Source organism: Panthera pardus, unplaced genomic scaffold (genome assembly GCF_024362965.1).
Source record: "Panthera pardus isolate Hobbes unplaced genomic scaffold, ASM2436296v1 HiC_scaffold_16, whole genome shotgun sequence".
NCBI classification, from domain to species: Eukaryota; Metazoa; Chordata; class Mammalia; order Carnivora; family Felidae; genus Panthera; species Panthera pardus.
The window spans coordinates 10,732,792-10,754,194 of NW_026526721.1; the positions used below are offsets into that span (position 1 = coordinate 10,732,792).

Below are 21,403 nucleotides of genomic sequence, written 5' to 3' on the forward strand. Positions count from 1 at the left end.
TCTCTGTCCCAAAAATAAATAAAAAAAAAAAAACAAACAAAAAAAAAACGTTGAAAAAAAAAAAAACGTTGAAAAAAAAATTTAAAAAAAAAAAAAAAAGAAAAACTGTTAAAAATTAGGGGCGCCTGGGTGGCGCAGTCGGTTAAGCGTCCGACTTCAGCCAGGTCACGATCTCGCGGTCCGTGAGTTCGAGCCCCGCGTCAGGCTCTGGGCTGATGGCTCGGAGCCTGGAGCCTGTTTCCGATTCTGTGTCTCCCTCTCTCTCTGCCCCTCCCCCGTTCATGCTCTGTCTCTCTCTGTCCCAAAAATAAAAATAAAAAACGTTGAAAAAAAAAAAAAATTAAAAAAAAAAAAAATTAAATTACGTATTTTCACCTCGTGTGAATTTCTACATTTTATTATGAAGACCATCTTACCCATGTCTGTGTAGAATTTGTACGGAGTGCTGACTTTGTTTTAAGTCACTTACCAGCTCTTTACCTTTTTTTTTATTTGCCTTCGAACTCTTTAAAAAGAATTTGTCGTCTATGTAGTTTTTCAAATGTGTGCGAAAGTAGAGATGAGCCAATGTATCCCATGCGCTCAACTCATCACCCAGTTTCAACAATCGTCAACACACGGAACCCCCCTTCCCATCCTCACTCCATGGGGTAATTTTAAACACACTTCCAGGTATCATATCACTTCAGCTGTATGCATCTCAAAGAGATAAGGACTCTTTTCTTTAAAAAAAAAAAAAAAAAGACTAAAGTGCTTTCTTTTTGTTTGTTTCAGTGTTTATTTATTATTGAGAGAGAGAGTGAGAGACAGTGTGAGCAGGGGAGGGGCAGAGAGAGAGGGAGACACAGAATCTGAAGCAGGCTCCGGGCTCTGAGCTGTCGGCACAGAGCCCGACGCGGGGCTTGAACTCACAGACTGTGAGATCATGACCTGAGCCAAAGTAGGACTCTCCACCAACTGAGCCATCCGGGCGTCCCCAAGATTTTTTTTTAATGTTTATTTGTTGGAGAGAGAGAGAGAGAGCATGAGTGGGGGAGGAGGGCAGAGAGAGGGAGAGAGAGAGAAAGGAAAAGAGAAAATCTCAAGCAGACTCCACACTGTCAGCACAGAGCCTGACTCAGGGATCCATCTCACCAACCGTGAGTGAGATCATCACCTGAGCCGAAATCAAGAGTCAGACATTTAACCAACTGAGCCACCCAGGCCCCCCCCCCCCGCCCCGAGAATTTTTTTTAAGAGAACACAGTGATTTTAAGTCATTTATCCCCCTTAAAGCACGAGCAAGTCAAGGCAATTTAAAATACTCCATATTCCTTTTGGTAATACTGTAAAAAAAAAAGTCGGTGGTTAAATATTGAAATACCCCTTTAAGTAAAGCCTAATGGTGCACCTTCTCATAGAGAGGTACATCTCCACTGCTTCTACTCCTCTTTGTATCCTAATCATCCTTCCTAAATGCAGACCTCCCTTTGGTTCTGAAAAGATTTTTGCTTTATAGCTTCTTTGTTCCATCACAAGTAGATCTGATTCTGGAGCGGAATTCAGTGAGTTTTGCTCACGAGCCCAGCATCGTGCTCCAGGCTCTTCTACTGGCGTACATGACGCCCTTTAGGACCCAGAAACATGGGCCCATCTTATGAATTTATGGCCAAAAGCTTATTCAGGACCTACAGTCAAGACTTCAAAATTCTGCATAGGTTTCTGGGTTTTATAGATCATTCCACTTTTTATGTGGAATAACCTTCATCCGAATCACTTCAGGAAATGAGAAAAGTAGGATATGGTTATGAGTCAGACATGGAAAACTACAGCATGGAATGAATTAGTCAGAAGAAGGGCTTCAGTGGCCAGCATGAGCCGTGCGCTATCAGGAAGCGGTGCGACTTTCCATGATTTTTTGTGCTGTAAATCATGTGGCCTAAGGCTCCGAGGCACCTGGAGTCTTTTTTTTTTTTTTTAATCATATTTTTCGAGATAAAACTGGAAAGTGCTATATTCCTTCCAGTAGCTGGCTGTCCCTACAGTCAGCTGTAGGGACTGGTGGGGATTTCCACCCATCCCCACTCCGGTGGAGACAAGGACATTCGCCCCCACAGCCCTGTCAAGTTGAGAAAGCAGTTGGCCTTGACAGAGTCACATTACAAAGGGAGGAATCCGTCTCTTTCTTTCGTTTTCTAATACTTTCTCTGGAACCTCAGGTCTTGCAGGCTCATACAACCATGCCCTTTGTGGTCTCCAGCAGAGGTCTTCCTCCCTGCGTCGTGCGTGTGTAGAAAGGCACTCGGAAATTCAGAATAAGGCAGCATGTTCCAGACTCCTGTCGTCCTGTTAAGGAGAGAAGAAAAACTTATGGAAATGCAGTGGATTGAAAGTTTGAGTCATGTAAGGTCTGGAAAACTATATCATTAGAGGAAAATGCTGAACATATATAGTCACCTATTAAAACTGTACGGGGAGGGAAATAAGGTTGTTGTTTTTTCTGGAATACGAGTCACGTAATCACATCACCTCTTTCCTGCCTCCTATGCTTGACTGCTTGATAAGTACACATGGCATTCAATCATTATAGCTTGGGAAATATATATATTATATATATATATATATATAAGACATATATGTAATATATATTATATATTATATATATATAAGACATATATGTAATATATATTATATATTATATATATATAAGACATATATGTAATATATATTATATATTATATATATATAAGATATATATGTAATATATATTATATATTATATATATTAGATATATGTAATATATATTATATATTACATATTAGATATATATAATGTATTATATATTATATATCTAATATATCTAATATATATATTATCTATCTATCTATCTACATATATATATTATATATATATAATATATATATATATGTAGAGAGAGAGTGCAAGGCAGGGAGAGGGGCAGAGGGAGAGAGAGAGAATCTTAAGCAGCCTTCATGCTCAGCATGGAGCCCAGTGCAGGGCTCGATCCTGGACCCTGGGATCACGACCTGAGCTGAAATCAAGAGTCGGACGCTGTACTTACTGAGCCACCCAGACGCTTATAAATATATATATATTTTATTTATTTATTTATTTATTTATTTATTTATTTATTTACCAGTGTATCTAATGGGAGAATTCAATAAGAGTGGAACCTATCTGTGAGCGTTCACACTCCCCATTCAACATCGACGAAATTCTAGTTGACTCTGATGTCCTTGGCAACCCGGTAAACATTTCTCTGGAAGAATCCTGTAAACCAGGTTTGCCTTGTTTGGCATTTGTGGCAGTCTGGCAAGATTCCCCTGGAGAATTATTGGTCCACAAGTTATCCGAGGACAGTTGAACGTGCTTGTCACATGGTAGCACTTAGCGATCAGATGGTAATTGGCAAATCTTCCTCCCCCTCCCCCCCCCCCCCCACAACCCTGGACCAGTGCCTCTCACACCTTACTGTGTGCCATGGATGGAATGTTTGGGTCCCCCCACACTGGAAACTCAAGTGTTGAAATCCTAGCCTCCCAAGGTGATGGTACCGGAGGCAGGGCCTTTGGGGGTGATTAAGTTATGAGGGCAGAGCCCCCACGGATGAAATTAGTGCCCTTACCAGAGAGACCCCAGAGAACTCCCTCTCCCCTTCTACCGCGTGATGACACAGCAAGGAGATAGCCTTCTGCGAACCAGGAAGGGCACCCCACCAGACACCAGATCAGCTAGTGTCTTGACCTTGGGCTTTCCAACCTCCAGAACCGTGCAAACTCGACATCTCTTGTTTATAAGCTGCCAGATAGCGTGCATAGGTGACCTGGGTGCCTTGTTAAAATGCAGACTGTGCTTCGGTAGATCTCAGGCGGGGCCCGGCCGTTCAGCCTTTCTCACAAGCTCACAGGTGATGCCAGTGCTGCTGGCTCAGGGCCACCCTGTGAGAATCCAGGCCGTCCTGGCCACTTGCTGTATAAATGAGCTGTGTCTGCAAAGTTAGCAGGGTGCCAAACCTTGCTACCCTGTGCCAGTGTGTGCAGAACCCTTGTGTGTCCGTGACCTCACGTCTCTCTACATCCCAATAACACTACCCCCGGCAGGACCAGGAAACACCCCGGGACGGAGGAGCCCTCAGAGGCCCATGGCATGAGTCCCCTGCTGACCTTCCCACCTAGCATCTCAAACTCCATTTCATCCTCTGAGTACGTGACTGTGTGCCCCAAATTCTGCCAAGGCCTTGGAAGGTTCTGGCAATTCCCTCCCTTTCTCCACTGACTAAACGCTTCCTTAGTATGAGGACGATTTCTACAACTATTGGTCATCCAGGTCTCCTCATGGGACCCACAGGACCTACACTTAAGCCTCCATTCTAAAAATGTGTTACGTACCCCTCGTCTTTATCCTCTGACATGCAGGGAAAGGGCTCACAAAGTTCAGAAAGACAGTAGGGGACTTCAACTTCACGGACCAAGGGGGCGGTGCTAGATGTTCTGGGAAAGAAGGTCTAAGAGATTTATGAATTCCTTAAGGCTGATTTAAAGAAAGAATCAAGAAAGAATATTCACAAGGGGAGTATCCCAGCCCAGAAATTTGAGCTGTTGCTGTGATTAAGAACCACCCATCATCAGAATATGCGTTTGGACCAGCCTGAAGAATCCTTAAGCCAAAGTGACAGGGCTGATTTCCGCTGCCTTTTCCCCCTAATTGCCCCAGTGGAAGTAGGTTAAATCTTTAACTGGTTATTTTAGTACCATGGAATTTACAAATAAACCGGCAAACCGACCTCATTATTTTAAGATCCTAGGAAATATGATTCAGGATTTGTCATTATTTTTTCCAAGGAAGAAACTGGTATAGATTTTCTGGACGGGTACATTTCTGTGACTTTTCCGGTTAGAAGGCAGCCGGGCTGACCTTTCATAAACTCTGTTTGAAAAGAAACAGTGTTCAGAATGTAAGAGTAAAAATAGTCACCACTGGCATGTGTGTATATCCTTGATGGTTTCCCTGAGTGTAATGGGTGCCTCTGAAAGCCTTTCCACTGTTTTCTTTGGGTCTTTGTTTAGGGGGAAAAAAACAAAGTCCCCATTCCAAATGGTTGCCAAGAAGGTGGCATTTGAAAAGGTGAGTTTAATCACTATCAGAATTGCTGGTCTTACTTTATCAACATCAGAGTTGTGTGGTTTTGCATCCCTGAAGGACAGACTTACAGAGTGGTGCTGGATGATGGCAGGAGGCGAATCCCATCAGATGCACCATAAAGCTCTGCCCACACCACCAAACTTCTCCAGAGACAGCCGGGTGTGCCTTCCAGTGGTGGACTGGGGCTGTCGTTACATTCCTATCTGATCATTTTCTTCCAGAAAGTTCTCCCTGAAGATGTGAAGACAGACCATAGGCAGGAAACCTGTGCTCTGCAGAGTCCTTATGTGAGGATATTGACATAGGAGTGGTAGTTCAGGATGGGCGCATTGTATATTGTCACATACTCTTAAAGTAGAGGTTGTATTAGGTTCCTGTGGGGTGGGGAGGGGGACTTAAACAGCAGACATTTATGCTCTCACGGTTCAGGAGGCTGGCAGTCCAAGTCCAAGGTGTCAGCAGGGATGGGTTTTTTCTGAGGCCTCTCTCTCCCTGGCTTGGAGAAGGCGGCTTTCCCCCAGCGGTCTTTCCACTGTGGGGGCAGGTCTGGAATCCTAGCACAGAAGTTAAGAATCGCAACAACAGGGGCGCCCTGGGTGGCTCAGTCGGCTAAGCGTCCGACCTCGGCTCAGGTCACGATCTCACGGTCCGTGAGTTCGAGCCCCGCGTCCGGCTCTGGGCTGACGGCTCAGAGCCTGGAGCCTGCTTCCGATGCTGTGTCTCCCTCTCTCTCTGCCCCTCCCCCGTTCATGCTCTGTCTCTCTCTGTCTCAAAAATAAATAAACGTTAAAAAAATTTTTTTCTTCAAAAGAAGTGCAACAACAGCAACATAATTCTCGAAGCGATAGTGTAACCCACTGGAGATGAGAAGATTTCTGTAGAAATAGGCCCAGGTGTTTTGCAGAGAACAGGGTGGACCTTGGCCACGTACGAGGAGTCTTGGTTGTGCTTCCTCTATTCTGACTTGCTCGTCCCCACGCTGCCCACCACCAGGCAGGAGCACCTGGGGGAGGGGCATCAGGATCACACACGGATTCTGCGTTCAGTAGCTCCTGGGCTCAGTCTGCGGGCCGATCGGCACCTCAAGGAACCCTGGTGGAGTCTGTTCTGGGCCCCAGCACCTGGCAGAGCCCATGCCGGGCCTGTAGTAGATGGTCAATGAGTGGATGAATGAGCGAATGAACGAATGAATGACAACGGCAACCCGCACATGGCAGCATTTCGGAAGGTCAGCCACGGAGGCTGTGGCCCTCCTGCCAGTCCCCCTCCCTTGGGCTCCCAGTGCAGTCCTTTAGGGAGGCTCTGCTGGGGTAGATGCCACCAGTGGAGTTAAACCCTGTTTGCTTTGCGGATGGTGGAAACGAGGCAGGTATCGTGCAGCCCCGTGTTAACCCGGACTCGAGGGGTGCCAGCACCACCCTGGCTGTGAGTGTTAATCTTCCAAGCTTACCTCCATAAATTGTCACTTTGGTGTCTTTTGGTTAGGCGGCCGCCACTAATGCCGATTTTGAACAACCACGGCGAATCATCTAGCAGACCCGTTTCGCAACTCGAAAGCAAATTAGAGCGTCACCTGAACCGCCACCGGGCTAGCAAGTGAACACCGCTCGAAAGAACTAACAACAACATTCCAGAAAGTCACAGGCTCTCCTAGAAAGTGCCTTCGTGGCAGATTTCATCTTCTTGCATGCAGGCTGCCACAACCACGGCCCCTGGCTGGCTGCCTTCTTCTGCCCAGTGCCTTCCAGGGTCACTGCCAGCATGGGTCAGAGTGCCCTGAGCCCCCCCCACAGCGTGCCCAGCAGAGCACCTCAGTCACTGGCCAGGGACAGGCAGCCTCCTCTCTTCACGGAGGATGGAGACCGCAGAGAGCAGGAGGAACAGAAGGCAGACGAAAGAGAGCTTCAGACATGACTGCTTGGTCACATCTCAGCATGCAGCAAACGAAATCTCCCAACTCCTTCTGGGTGATGGACAGCAACAAGCCAGCTGGCAGTGCAATTTAGCAAAATCATCCAAACTACACAAAATAAGAAAGAAACACACAAAGTAAGTGCAGACGGGAAAAGCGTGCATTTCTCTGTAATTGCTTAATACCCTGTTACTTGGATTTGCAATGTGACTTAGGAGAGATAACGTGTTATCTAGGCGGCATTCAAACAGAATTCAACGTTCTTCTGGCCGGCGCATTTTGAACCAGACAGACCAGATTCATGGATAGATACAGAGGTTAATAATCGCTTTTGAGGGGTGCCTGGGTGGCTCATTCGGTTAAGGGTCCAGCTCTTGGTTTCGGCTCAGGTCATGATCTCACGGTGTCGTGGGTTTGAGCCCCGCAGGGGGCTCTGTGCTGCCAGTGCAGAGGCTGCTGGGGATTCTCTGTCTCTCCCTCTCTCCCTGCCCCTCCCCCACTCGCACTGTCTCTGTCTCTCTCAAAATAAATAAAACAGACTGTAAAAAAAAAAAAATCGCTTTTGAAATTATCGTGAACAGTATTTTTCAGTTATACAGTATTTCTTACAATGTTAAGCAAAATACCGGTTTATAACGATATGGTTAAAGGCAGAGATTTTCAAGGTAGTATAATGATTTTTAAATTACATCTCAAATAAGGCTGTTTTTAAAAGTAGCATACTCATATTTGGAAAATTTCGATATTGCAGAGAATTTAAAATCCCGAGCACGAACTGACTTGACATTTTTTTAATCGTGTGTACCCTTTTGAAAACTCTACCTTCCCAATTTAAATTTTTTTAAGCTTTATTTATTTTTGAGACAGAGAGACAGAGCGTGAACGAGGGAGGGCAGAGAGAGAGGGAGACACAGAATCCGAAGCGGGCTCCAGGCTCCGAGCTGTCAGCACAGAGCCCGACGCGGGGCTTGAACTCACGAACTGCCAAGATCATGACCTGAGCTGAAGTTCAGTGCTCAACCGACTGAGCCACCCAGGCATCCCGAAGATGACTGCCTTCTTGCTGTGTCCTCACGTGGCAGAGAGAGTGAGGCCTGGCCTCCCTTTCTCTCCTTGTGAGGACACCAATCCCATCTTGGGGGCCCCATCCTCATGACCTCGTCTGGACGTCTAATTAGGTCCCAAAGGCCCCACCTCCTAAGACCACCACAATGGGAATTTGAGCTTCAACATACAAATTTGGGGAGGACACAGTTCAATCCATTGCAGTGGGCAAGGCACTTAATTTATCTCATTTTCTTGGCCTTTTTGCTTTTCCTGTCGGGACTATTTTTTCCAGATTCTCTGTCTCCTAGGGGCTCTTTGCCCGCGTGGCAGGAGTGGGTAAAGGGTGAGCAGAGAGGGGGATGTGTGGTGTGCACAGAGCAGTAAGCCTGAGTGCCCGCCTGGTTGCCCCTGAAAGCTCTCCTCTTGGCTCCACCGGAAATGCCCCTTTCTCTTGGGTGTGCTGGGGGCTCCCCCTCGCCTGGGTTCAAGCTCCTGACACTCCTGGGCCCTTGGGGACTCCACCGCCCCCTTGATTCTGGAGGCGGCGTGGCTGCGGCCTGGTGGGAATCTTTCTGTGACCCTTTGGGTTCCAAAGAAAACACCACCCCGGGAACCCACTATGTTTGTTGACCGCGTAGAGCCTTCAAGAGCGTGGACCCCAAAACAGAGCTTCCGGGAAGCGTTCACGCAGGTCCCTTTTAATAAGTCACGCACTCGCGCCTAATCATTTTCCCCATCGGTTTCATTTTCCAGACACGACATAGTAATGGGTCAAGCAACTTCTGCCTTTTCCTGTTTCCCCTTTTCATGGGAAAAAAACACTCTGTCTTTCCATATCTCAAATGGAATTGAACCCTTCTTGTAAAGTCTACATCTCAGGGAAAACCCCGCTGCTGTGCTTAGCTACTTCCTCCTATTCTCTGGTTCCTGGCACAGTGGAAGTCGCCATGCGCTCTGACTTCTATTTTCTGCTCTGAGAGCTGTCATAACTTATTTGCCTATTAGTATTTGAGAATGCTGTGTTTATTTGCAAACCACGAAGACGGCTGGGCTTTGAAGCCACGGTGATTGTTCTTTCCTGTGAACATTGATGGTACGTTTTTCACATCAGCTTCTGAAATAGGTGGTAGTTACATGCCTTGCTGACCATCCTGGGATTTTTCGAGTAACTCAATGCTCCCTTATACCGGCTAGTGACTTGAAGTTAAAAGCTATTTAGTTTGAAACAAAGAAAGTGTTTTAATGTCCACATTTAAAAAAAAAAAGGGGGGGGAAAAATTAATGATAAAGAACAAGTACATAGAGTCAGTATTTTTAGGTCATTTCTTCTTAAAGCCAACATCTAATAAATCCGGAACGTTCTTAGGGCCAAAGGTTAGTGAGTGTGCGGGTAAATGTTTGGATGCAGAGATTGCTATTAGGCGGAATTTTGGGTCTGTGTGGGGGGGTTTTTTTATAGAAAAAAATGAACTTTTGCCTCATGTGACTGCTAACCATTTTCTGAGTCACAGAGACCCTTTGCTATTAGCCATTTTATTTCTGTAAATCTCTTTCTTTTGCCATCCTTCAGATATCAAAGAGCATGTTATATCTCCGAAGGATTTCATTTTATTCAGGGTCGACTGAAATCTTTTCAACGTTTCTGCCTGCGTTTCTCAATGCAGATGATATCTTCTTTGGACCCATTTGAAATGACATGTTTTAAAGGAGCCCTGTATGAAGAGAGGCCACCCTTGCCTTTTGAAAAGAAATTAACAGAACGTAGGAATGCGCTGGCATGCTGGGGCTAGTCTTAGCGTGTTAGAACAAACCAACTTCATCTCGGATCCCAGAGTTGTCTTCCCAGGGGCACTTGAAAAGCCATGGGAGACATTCATCGGGATCACAGCAATGGCGGGTGAGCTGCTGGTACTTGGCGGGGGTGGGGGGTAGAGCCCCTCATAGTGATAAACATTCTAGACTGCAAAGCACAGGGCCACGCAAGGAAACATGATTTCATCCCAAACATGGTTAGTGTAAGTACTGGGAAGCATTGGGAGAAATCCTAGGCTCAGAAAAATTGGGATATAAAGCATCTTCCCCATCAGGCTCATCTCCCTCCTCTACACAAGAGGAAACAGCACACACATCTGGTTGTTGTTGTTCTTGTTGTTGTTGTTGTCGTCGTTGTTTTTCAAGGTTTCCCTTTTTTTTATTACTATTTTTTTCATTTTATTTTTTTAATTTACATCCAAATTAGTTAGCATCTAGTGCAACAATGATTTCAGGAGTAGATTCCTTAATGCCCCTTCCCCATTTAGCCCATCCCCCCTCCCACAACCCCTCCAGCAACCCTCTGTTTGTTCCCCATATATAAGAATCTCTTCTGTTTTGTCCCCCTCCCTGTTTTTATATTGTTTTTGCTTCCCTTCACTTATGTTCATCTGTTTTGTCTCTTGAAGTCCTCATATGAGTGAAGTCGTATATTTGCCTTTCTCTGACTGACTAGTTTCGCTCAGCATAATACCCTCCAGCTCTATCCATGTAGTTGCAAATGGCAAGCTTTCATTCTTTTTGATTGCCGAGTAATACTCCATTGTATATATATATACCACATCTTCTTTATCCATTCATCCATCGATGGATATTTGGGCTCTTTCCGTACTTTGGCTACTGTTGATAGTGCTGCTATAAACATGGGGGTGCATGTGCCCCTTTGAAACAGCGCACCCGTATCCCTTGGATAAATACCTTATAGTGCAATTGCTGGGTCGTAGTAGGGTAGTTCTATTTTTAATTTTTTGAGGAACCTCCTTCTAGGGTGGCTGCACCAACTTCATTCCCATCAGAAGTGCAAAAGAGATCCTCTCTCTCCACCTCCTTGCCAACATCTGTTGTTGCCCGAGTTGTTCATGTTAGCCATTCTGACAGGTGTGAGGTGGTATCTTATCGTGGTTTTGATTTGTATTTCCCTGATGGTGAGTGGTGTTGAGCATTTTTTCATGTGTCAGTTGGCCATCTGGATGCCTTCCTTGGAGAAGTGTCTATTCATGTATTTCGCCCATTTCTCCACTGGATTATTTGTTTTTTCGGGTGTTGAGTTTGATAAGTTCTTTATAGATTTGGGATACTAACCCTTTATCTGCTATGTCATTTGCAAATATCTTCTCCCGTTCTGTCGGTTGCCTTTTAGTTTTGCTGATTGTTTCCTTCGCTGTGCAGAAGCTTTTTATTTTGATGAGGTCCCAGTAGTTCATTTTTGCTTTTGTTTCCCTTACCTCTGGAGACGTGTTGAGTAAGAAGTTGCTGCGGCCAAGATCAAAGAGGTTTTTTGCCTGCTTTCTCCTTGAGGATTTTGATGGCTTCCTGTCTTACATTGAGGTCTTTCATCCATTTTGAGTTTATTTTTGTGTCTGGTGTAAGAAAGTGGTCCAGGTTCATTTTTCTGCCTGTCGCTGTCCAGTTTTCCCAGCACCACCTGCTGAAGAGACTGTCTTTATTCCATTGGATATTCTTTCCCGCTTTGTCAAAGATTAGTTGGCCTTATGTTTGTGGGTCCGTTTTCTGTTCTGTTCCACTGATCTGAGTGTCTGTTTTTGTGCCATCAGGGTTTCCTTTCACCCCTGCCCCACATTGCTGCAGTTTTCACGAGAAACCACAAGGAGCCTGAGATCTACTTCCTCATTTCTAGAACGACTTTCTTGGTTATGGCTCACGTCATTTTTCTGTGGGGGACCAACACGCAAGTACTCCACCAGTACAAGCTTTTGTTAGCAAATGCCAGGCGGTGTTCAGACTGTCCTCTTGCTGGTTCTGGAAGCGTGGGGAACACACGCTGTCCGGCTGGTGCAATGCTGTTATGTCCCACATGAGCAAGAGGCAAGCTTGAGATGACCTTGAAACAAGGCTGGGGTGGGGGTGGGGGTGCTGCTTTTGTAACTTTGCTGTGCTTTTGCTTTCTGATCTGGTTTCTCTGCGGGATCACATCCCACTGAGAAGTATATGGGGCTGCTGAACCAAGGCCAGTCCAGCCTGTCCCTGACTTCAGGCACAAGGCTCAGGAGAGAAGGTCCCAGCAGCTGTGACCCCAGTGACAGCGGGCCAGAGAATTCTATTCAGCTTTGTCAACATAAAGTCACATATAAATGCCTCCGTCAGGGCGCCTGGGTGGTTCAGTAGGTTGAGCGTCCAGCTCTTGACCTCAGGTCTGGATCTCAGGGTTGTGAGCGTGGCCCAAAGCCCTGCGTTGGGCTCCTCACTAGACACGAAGCCTACTTAAAATACATACGTGCATAAATAAATGTTTAAAAAAGAAAATACGTTTAAAAAAATACATTACTAAGGTTGCTGTCCAAGAGCTTACTGCCTGTGTTTCCTTCTAGGAGTTCTATGGTTTCAGGTCTTACATGGAAGTCTTTAATCCATTTGGAATTATTTTTGTATATAAGAAAGCGGTCCAGTTTCATTCTTTTGCATGTAGCTCTCCAGTTTTCCCAGCACCATTTATTGAAGAGACTGTCTTTTCCCCATTATATATTCTGGCCTCCTCTGTCATCCATTAATTGACCATATGCCATGGGTTTACCTCTGAGCTCCTCCATTCTGTTCCATTGAGCTATGCACCTGTTTGGGTGCCAGTACCATACTGTTTTGATTACCACTGTTTTGTAGTATAGTTTGAAATCAGAAAACATGGTGCCTCCAGCTTTGTTCTTCTTTCTCAACGTTGCTTTGACTCTTCAGGGTCAGCCCTGTGTTTTAACTCTTTAGCAACCATTCTGCCTTTCACTTATATTCCCATCATGCTATGCAAATGTACAGTAAACATCTAAACATATATACACACATTGGAGCACCTGGGTGGCTCAGTCAATTGGACGTCCAACTTCGGCTCAGGTCATGATCCCACGGTTCGTGGGTTTGAGCCCCACATCGGGCTCTGTGCTGACAGCTCAGAGCCTGGAGCCTGCTTCGGACCCTGTGTCTCCCTCTCTCTCTGCTCCTCCCCTGCTTGTGCTCTCTCTCTCTCTCTCTCAAAAATAAATAAACATTAAAAAAAATTAAACATATATCCACACATGTTCCTGATTTTAATTTTTTAGGACCTCTTCTGAATTCATCTTCAATGTGGCAAGATAGCCTAGCTATATAATTTAAACAGAGAGTTCAATAGGTATTCTATTCCTGTAGCAAATTCGAACCCTTGACTTTGACACACTGTACTTAGATCCCACCCTCCGTATAAGTTGTTATGGCAAAAGGAACAACCGTGGTGGAGACCACCAGCGTAAATCTACTGCAGAATTCAGCACAGTGTGCTGGAGTCCTGTACCCCCAACGGCACGTGTAAATTGCTAACTCCGTGCTCTATGTCACGTTTTCAAGTCATTGAAAACATGGTTGGACGGCCATTTTCCAACTCTTGGGGAGTGCACAGCAGGGAAGACAGATGTTGAAAAGATAAACCCACAACCAATTATAGTCATCATAGGTGCCAGGAAAGAATAGGAATGCTTAACAGAAGAGTTTGCCACATCTGGGGGCCCAGGAGCAACTTTTGTGCCCCCAGAGATGATATTTAAATTATTATTCAAGTGGGACTTGGCTAGGAGGAGATGCAGGAGGTGATCCAGGCAGAGGAAGAAGCTTGGATGAAAGCCCTGAGCCTTAGAAGCCTGGGGAGCAGTGATGAACCAGGTCAGTGTGGCTGGACCTGGGCTGTGGCAAGGGCAAGGCAGGACCTGCGCCGAGAGGTCCCAGGAGCCACTCGTGGTCTGGATGCTGGATTTTCTCCTGGGAGTGAACGGAGGCCCAAGCAGTGCTGGCAGGAAGAGAGAGACAGGCTGTTTTGTAATATCCAAGTTAGGAACGTCTCAAAGAGGCTGTGGTGGTGCATTTTCCAAGACTCACCTTCTAGAATGTTCCCAAGGCACGTCTTCCTCCTTGTATGCCAGGTCCTATTGCTCTACTGCTGTCCAGTAGCATGCAGAGAACTGGGCGAGGATTTCCGGACATCCGCTCCTATAAACAGAGCTGCCCTAAGCTTACGTAAAGGCGCCCATGGCCATCCACAAGACGGTACCCACAAGACGGTACCCTCAAGGCGGTACCCACAAGACGGTACCCTCAAGGCGGTACCCACAAGATGGTGTCCTCCATGTCACTCCCGAGGCAGCCCCAGGTGAAGGCGCCCTCCTGGCAGTGAAAGGGGGGGTGGAAGAACAAACTAGAGAGATGGAAAGAAGGATGGGGAAAAGAAACAGGCAGGGATTTTAGCAAGAGCCAGAAATTGTAACCAAAATGGTAGCTATGAATCCAACTAAATGAGCAATCGCTTTGAACACCAGGGGTCTTAACGACAGGGGCCCCACAACCACCCTGTGAAGTAGGTCCTACCTTCATAGTTTCAGAGACTCAGGTCAACCTCCCTCTCAGCCTCTCAGAATATGGGACACGGTCCACCTTCCTGGTCCCGCTTCCGTTAGAACTTTTCTTCTGCAGCTACTTTATCAGTATTAGCTCTAACTGCCCGTGACCCTTAGGTTGAATGGGGGGAAAGGGAATTTTGCATGGCCCCCTTGTCTGGCATTTACAGAACGTCCAGCAGTCAGTCTGATCTTACACCTGAAGGGCAAGTCGAGGGATTTTTTTTTTCTTTTGTGCTCTTTTTTTAAAAAATTTTTTAAAATGTGTATTTATTTTTGAGCGCGAGAGAGCGCGAGCGGGGAAGAGGAAGAGAGAGAGGGAGACACAGAATCTGAAGCGGGCTCCAGGCTCTGAGCTGTCAGCACAGAGCTGAACACAGGACTGGACCTCAGGAACCTCGAGATCATGACCTGAGCTGAAGTCAGATGCTTAACCGCCTGAGCCACCCAGGCGCCCCTCTTTTGTACTCTTAAAAACTTTTTCAGAGCTGCCTGCCGAGCTCTGCTGTGTGGGCCCTTTATGTACACCAGAGGTGTTCCAACTTGAGTGTGTATCCTATCACTTAGAGGACTTATAAAAACCCAGATCCTGATTCATTAAATATGTTCTGTAACTGCATAATCAGTTACTGCAGATTCAGTGGCTTAAAGCAACACGCATCTATTAGCTGACAGGTCTGTGGTCAGAAGCCCAAACGTGGGCACCTGGGTTCTCTGCTCAAGGTCATACAAGGCTGGAGATTAATAAATGATAGTTGAATGAATACACAAATGAATCATTTTTCTTGATGCTCGAACGTCTGCTCTATATCCCAAACAGCTCACATAAGAACCTACTCAATATAGGTGCTCAAAATATCTCCACGTAGGTAGAACCCTGCCTCAGAAAAGCCCACCTGTCTAGGGGACTTTCCCCCCTGTAACCGATTTGCTGTCTGGAATTTTCCTCTTAGCAATGCAGTCATTCCTTTGGGGACGAGACTTTGATCTCCATAATATGCTGATTAAATACAAATTCTCTGAGAGCTCTTATACTTGAACAGCTGTCATCATTAACGCTGTAATGGGGGGGAAAAAGCTCATTAGGTAACATTCCAGTCTCGTTAGAAGGGAGAGGCAGAGGGCAGGGCCGTCCCAAGGAGAAAGGAAGAGCTCCGATTGTGATTCTGGGTCAGCAAGAAGAGTGGGGAAAACACAGATGAGGAAGGGGTAGATGTGGGGACATGGGAGTGACAAGAAAGAATCTGACGGCTCTGCTCGGAGAAGGCATCATGCTGGAGGTCATTTGCAAAGCCCGGATAGGAGATTTTCCAAAAACCAGCAGATAACTCTCTGCCAGCCACCGCCCTAGAGCCTGCTGAGTCGAGTGTGCTGCTTAAGATCTGGTCATGCTAACGCGCAGCTCAACACCAGGGAGCAGGACAGTCACGTGACCGTCTCCTGGCACGCGGTGGCCCGGACTCCGGTGAGAATGTCCCAGCCAACACAACTAAGTGGTTGGTCACTTCACGGGATAAAAATGGCTGGCCAAGGAGGTTATCGAAGAAAACACAAAAGCAGTATTTTCTGGTGAAATCCCTGTTTTTGAAAAGTATTTAGGTAAGTAAGAAAGGGGATTCTCTCAACAGTTGGCACCCCCAAAATATTAACGAGTTAAGAACACCAGGTTTGGAAATCGTGGGTAACAAACATTCACAGGGCAAAGAAATGAAAGCCACAAGCCACACACCGCTGTGCAAGAAATAGGGGGGTAAATTTCCTCTCCCCCTAACCGTCTAACTTTGCAAGAGTGTTATCTGTTAACCACGGTTTCTGTGACCATCGATACATAAGAGAAAGTGAAGGGAGGGCAGACAGAGAAGCCTTCGTGTTATTACAAAAGTAATAAATGTTCACTGTAAGTCCAAACAGTAATACTAGTCAGTCCAAATAGGCACAAAAGGAAAACCCTGCAGTCGTAACTAACATGCATATTTTTTCTTTTCGCCACAATGGATCCCAGCAATAAACGTCGCTTTGTAACCTGCTTTTCTTTTCTCTTAACAGTAAGTTGTGAACATCTTTTTTTTATGTCGTTAGTTTTCACCTCCTTGGTGTGAAGGGCTCTGTAGCCTGTGGAATGGATTCAGCATATTAGCCGGCCACTGGTTGGTTTTGGTATGTTATTTGCACAAGCAGGATTGCAGGGTATATGTTTGCATCTAAACCTTTGCCCACAGCTCTGTACTTTCTGTAGAATAAATTCATAGGAGTAAAATTGTCGGGGCTTCAACTGACATGGTAAATACTGAGATTCTGAAACTGTTGAGTTTACTACCTTTTTTTTTAACTGTATTTTTTTCACGTTCCTTAACGTGGATCAATGACCTAATGATCTGGAGTAAAATCAGTAGTATTTTCATGGAGTCCAGTTTAAAGTCTGTCCTACTTGTGGGATAGTTCAGATGATTAACTTAGTGTACGAATCTTTGACCTTGGAACTTGTTGGTTCCTTGATCTTGGGAACGATTGGTGGTTGGTTGTGATGAAATTATAAAATGGGGTTCGTGAGCGAATGGCTAAGAAAGAATTCTCGAGAGGCGTCTGGGTGGCTCAGTCGGTTAAGCGTCTGACTCTCGATTTTGGCTCAGGTCATGATCTCATGGTTTGTGAGTTTGAGCCCCGTGCTGGCAGCGTGGAACCTGCTTGGGATTCTCCCTCTCTTCCTCTCTCTTTGTCCCTCCCTTGTTCTCTCTCTCATTCTCTCTCTCTCTCAAAATAAATAAACTTCAAAAAGAAGGAGAAGAAGGGGAGGAGGAGAAGGAGGAGGAAGAAGAGAAGAATTCTTGAGACGTTTTTGGTGCAAAAAGGCGATTTCATTACAGTATGGGGACAGGACCCCTGGGCAGAAAGAGCTGTGCCAGGATTGTGAGGAGGGACTGATTAAATACTTTCGAGTTTGCGGAGGGAGAAGGGATAGAGAGACAGTAAGTTTCTAGGGAATTTGGAAGCAAGGCTTTTCAGGACCTTGAGGGGCTGGCGCTGTTAAGATAAGTTTACTTTTAGTCTTTAATAAAACACACACGTTAAGGCACTAAGGCAGCCATGAGGTCCTTGAGGAAGGTCATGCTTTCCATGTTTCAGACGTCTACCAGTGGGCTGCAAGCTGTAAGGACATTTAACTTAAACTATGTTTTTCTTGCCTTTGTTTCCCTCTTCGGTTGGTTGGTTGGTGAACACAGTGACACGCTCCAGGACCCTTCAGGAATAGAGGATTTGCCACCCAGCTGCCCTTGGCAGTTGTCCCTTTGGGGGATTATATCAGCTGAGCAGAGCCACCCATCTCTCTAAGTTCCCCACCCCTTCTCAAGGTCGCTGCCTTCCCAGAGCTGACCAGTGTGGGGGCATCAGCACGAGCCCTTCTTCTGCTCCAGTGAGGGTCGCGTCGTCCTCAGAACCCCCACCCCCACCCCACCCCCCAGCGGTTGATGACCCTGTATTCCATCTATAGACTCTTGGGGGAGGTTTCTTTAAAGGATGAAGTCAGGGGGCACCTGGATGGTTCAGCACGTTGAGCGTCCAACTCCTGACCTCAGCTCAGGTCGTGATCTCATGGTTTGTGGGATTGCCCCCCCCCCCCCCATTGGGCTCCGTGCTGACAGTGTGGAGCCCGCTTAGGATTCTCTTTCTCCCTCTCTCTCTGCCCCTCCCCTGCTCATGCTTTCTCTCCCTCTCTCAAAATAAACAAATAAACGTTAAAAATAAAATAACATAAAGGATGAAGTCAGGCACCATCTTCCTAAGACTTATTTCAACATAAGAAGTTCGATTAAACTGGATCCTAGATTTTTACAAAGGCAGTTTAAATGGTCTGTTAAAGAACTGTCTTAAAAGCCTCACTCTGAAAATACCTGGAACTCTGTCTACTTTCGGATCATCTCTAACCCTGTCTTCTAAGGCCATTCATGACAGAACCTTTCTGCCTCCATCAATCACAAACGAGTTCTGCAGAAATCTGTAAGTGGGTTAAGGTTCTGATTCTTAGCCATGCTGGCTGCGTCTCTGGTATGACCCAATGTCTTCCTAACAATTGCTAAAGAAACCAACTGTGGTTTGTAGTTGTTTGAGCCGAATCTACGTAATCCCTATAATAATGTCTCCACCAGTCGCTTTCATTACTGTATAATTTCAGAGGCGGGAGAGAACATTCAGCAAACGCCCAGGAAGTCACTTATGAAAATGTGTTGTGCCAGTGAATGGGCCAGAAGGAAAAAGACGAAGAATTGCCTTGTGAGGCGTAACGGACATGATGTCTAAATGTATTATTTGAGGGGCCCCTGGGTGGCTCAGTTGGTTAAGCGTCCAACTTCGGCTCAGGTCATGATCTCACGGTTCGTGGGTTCTAGCCCCACGTCGGGCTCTGTGCTGACAGCTCAGAGCCCGGAACCTGCTTCAGATTCTGTGTCTCCCTCTCTCTCTGCCCCTCCCCCGCTGGAGCTTGCTCTCTCTCTCTCTCTCTCTCAAAAATAAATATTTAAAACATTTTCTTAACAAATAAATGCATTATTTGAAGTAGATTATGTGACATAAAACACTTTGAGCCAGGGGGGTGGATGGGTGAGCGCCTTCGTGTGTATCCTTATCTCTCAGTGTCTGGCTCACAGCAAGGGACTAAGCTATTTTTGATGACTTCCTAAATTAAGCCAGAGGCCAAAAGCTCAAATGCCTTTGGGGTCTGGAGTGATGGGGACAATGATATCTGGAGAGCACAGGGTTTAGCCACCAGTTCAGCCATCACCATATGGGTCTCTGGGCCCTGAGTTGACACATCTTCCCTTCCCCCCCCTCCCCCGCAAAGAAGCCAGAAATTCTATTTCTAGGGCCACCTAGGTGTCTCAGTCGGTTCAGGGTCTGACTTCGGCTCAGGTCATGATCTCGTGATTTGTGAGTTTGAGCCCCACGTCAGGCTCTGTGCTGACAGCTCAGAGCCTGGAGCCTGCTTCGGATTCTGTGTCTCCCTCTCTCTCTGCCCCTCCCCTACCCCCCCCCCAAAAAAACATTAAAAAAATTTTAAACATTCTGTTTCTATGTGAAACTTCCCAGTTTTTCAATATTGACAACTAACTTTTTTAAGTGTTGGGGAGCTGGCAATTCTAGACCTAAGGGGACAGCTCTTCTATCCCAGATGCTACGGAGTAAGATGTGTGCCCAAGTTCTAGTCACTTGACAGGAATGCCCAAATTTCCTTAACAACAAACCTGGTGCAACCATTCTCTTTTTTGATGGTGCGTGTTAATATCCAAGTTGCGGTGGAGTCTCCTTTGTTCTGTGTTGATAATTTTTTTCTTTTTAAGTATACTTTAGTATATTTCTTTTTTTTTTTAATTTTTTTAATCTTTATTTTTGAGAGAGAGAGAGTGGGGGAGGAACAGAGAGAGGGAGACACAGAATCCGAAGCAGGCTCCAGGCTCCGAGCTGTCAGCACAGAGCCCGACGCGGGGCTCGAACTCACAGACTGGGAGATCATGACCTGAGCCGAAGTCGGACGCTTAACTGACTGAGCCCCCCAGGAGCCCCAGTATATTTCCTTTTAAATATATGTTAGCGTATTTTAAATCATTGTGCCATTCTTACGAAGACAGGATATACTTCCTCGTGCAACTTATTTTCAGACTTTAAATAATCAGGGAAGAAGGCAACGAAAGCATAAAAAGGCAGCCTAAGCTGTGGTCTTGTTAGAAACTTCTCGGCTACAGACAGGAAAACAGGGCCTGGGGGCGGTAATGGAAATAGTAGGAAAGCACTCATGACACAGTTTTCTCTTCTCCTGCATTTGGCAAGGAACAATTTCTGAGCTGACTCCTGAGTTTTTAAATTGGGTGTGGATACAAACTCTGCAGAGCAAAGGTTTTGAAAACTGTGTTTTCTATCTGGTTTTACGGATTTTGATTTTGCTCCCCTCTTTCCTCTCTCTTGCACAACCTTCTCACTTTTTCATCTTCTGCTTGTTTAACCAGACATTCACCGGGTATCGATAGGCTGTTGCGTGACCCCAGCACTGTGCCAGGTTCCGAGGGAGAAGCTACTAGAATGACACGTGGCTTCTGCCTCCCGGCGGCCCACGTCCTGCCCACGTCTGGTTGGGTCAGTTCTTCCGGATGAGCATGGAATATGCAACGAAAGGATCCGGGTTCTTCCGTCAGCGTTCACACTAAAAAGTAGAGCTCATACTTTGAATGGAAGGGGGCTTATGGGGCGCCTGGGTGGCTCAGTCAGTTGAGCGTCCGACTCTTGATTTCGGCTCAGGTCGTGATCTCACGGTTTGTGAGTTTGAGCCCCAAGTTGGGCTCTGTGCTGACAGCGTGGAGCGTGCTTGGGATTCTCTCTCTCTCTCTGTCTCTCTGTCTCTCTGTCTCTGCTCCTCCCCTGCTCTCTAAATAAATAAGTAAATGAACTTAAAAGGGGGGTTGGTTTAGTTGATGGGAATGAATCAATGCAGGGCTGGAATGAGAGATAACCAGCCCCATGAGCGGTAAGCACAGGGGCAGATTGTCGCTAGCCTGCTCCCATACACTTCCTGCCCAGGGGTTTTTGCTGCCACAAGATTGTGCCCCAATTGAGGAAGGCATCAAGGCAGAAATTAAAATCAGCAATTAAAGCGAGGTGGGTCGGGAAAGGACTCGACAAAAGAGAGCAAATAAGGGATGATTAATTAGGGTGGCTTTGGCCACAGTCACCTCTGAATAAACGTTACCTCCCTTAATCCACGTCCGCTGGTCTCCAGGCCACTCATTAAGCATAGTTCCGATTTGCCTATGGCTGTTTTCTCCGTCTTCGGCCTTCTAAGCCGTGCGTTTCCAAAAAGTCACAGAGGGTTGTTTAACCTTTCTGTACTAAGGAAAGATTGAGGTAATAAGGA

At 46.1% G+C, this 21,403-nt stretch overlaps 1 protein-coding gene across 2 annotated transcripts in view; it reads left to right on the forward strand.

Annotated features, from left to right (window-relative positions):
- RCAN1 (regulator of calcineurin 1) overlaps window positions 1-21,403 on the forward strand; it is a 100,911-nt gene that overhangs the window by 60,565 nt on the left and 18,943 nt on the right. The window contains exon 1 of one of the 2 annotated variants that reach the window (XM_053903099.1): window positions 9,177-9,194. The exons of the other annotated variant lie outside the window; for it this stretch is intronic. Coding sequence (XP_053759074.1) covers window positions 9,192-9,194 — 3 coding nt within the window. The 5' untranslated portion in view covers window positions 9,177-9,191. Of the gene's footprint in view, window positions 1-9,176; window positions 9,195-21,403 lie in introns of those variants that run through there. 2 annotated transcript variants of the gene reach the window in all.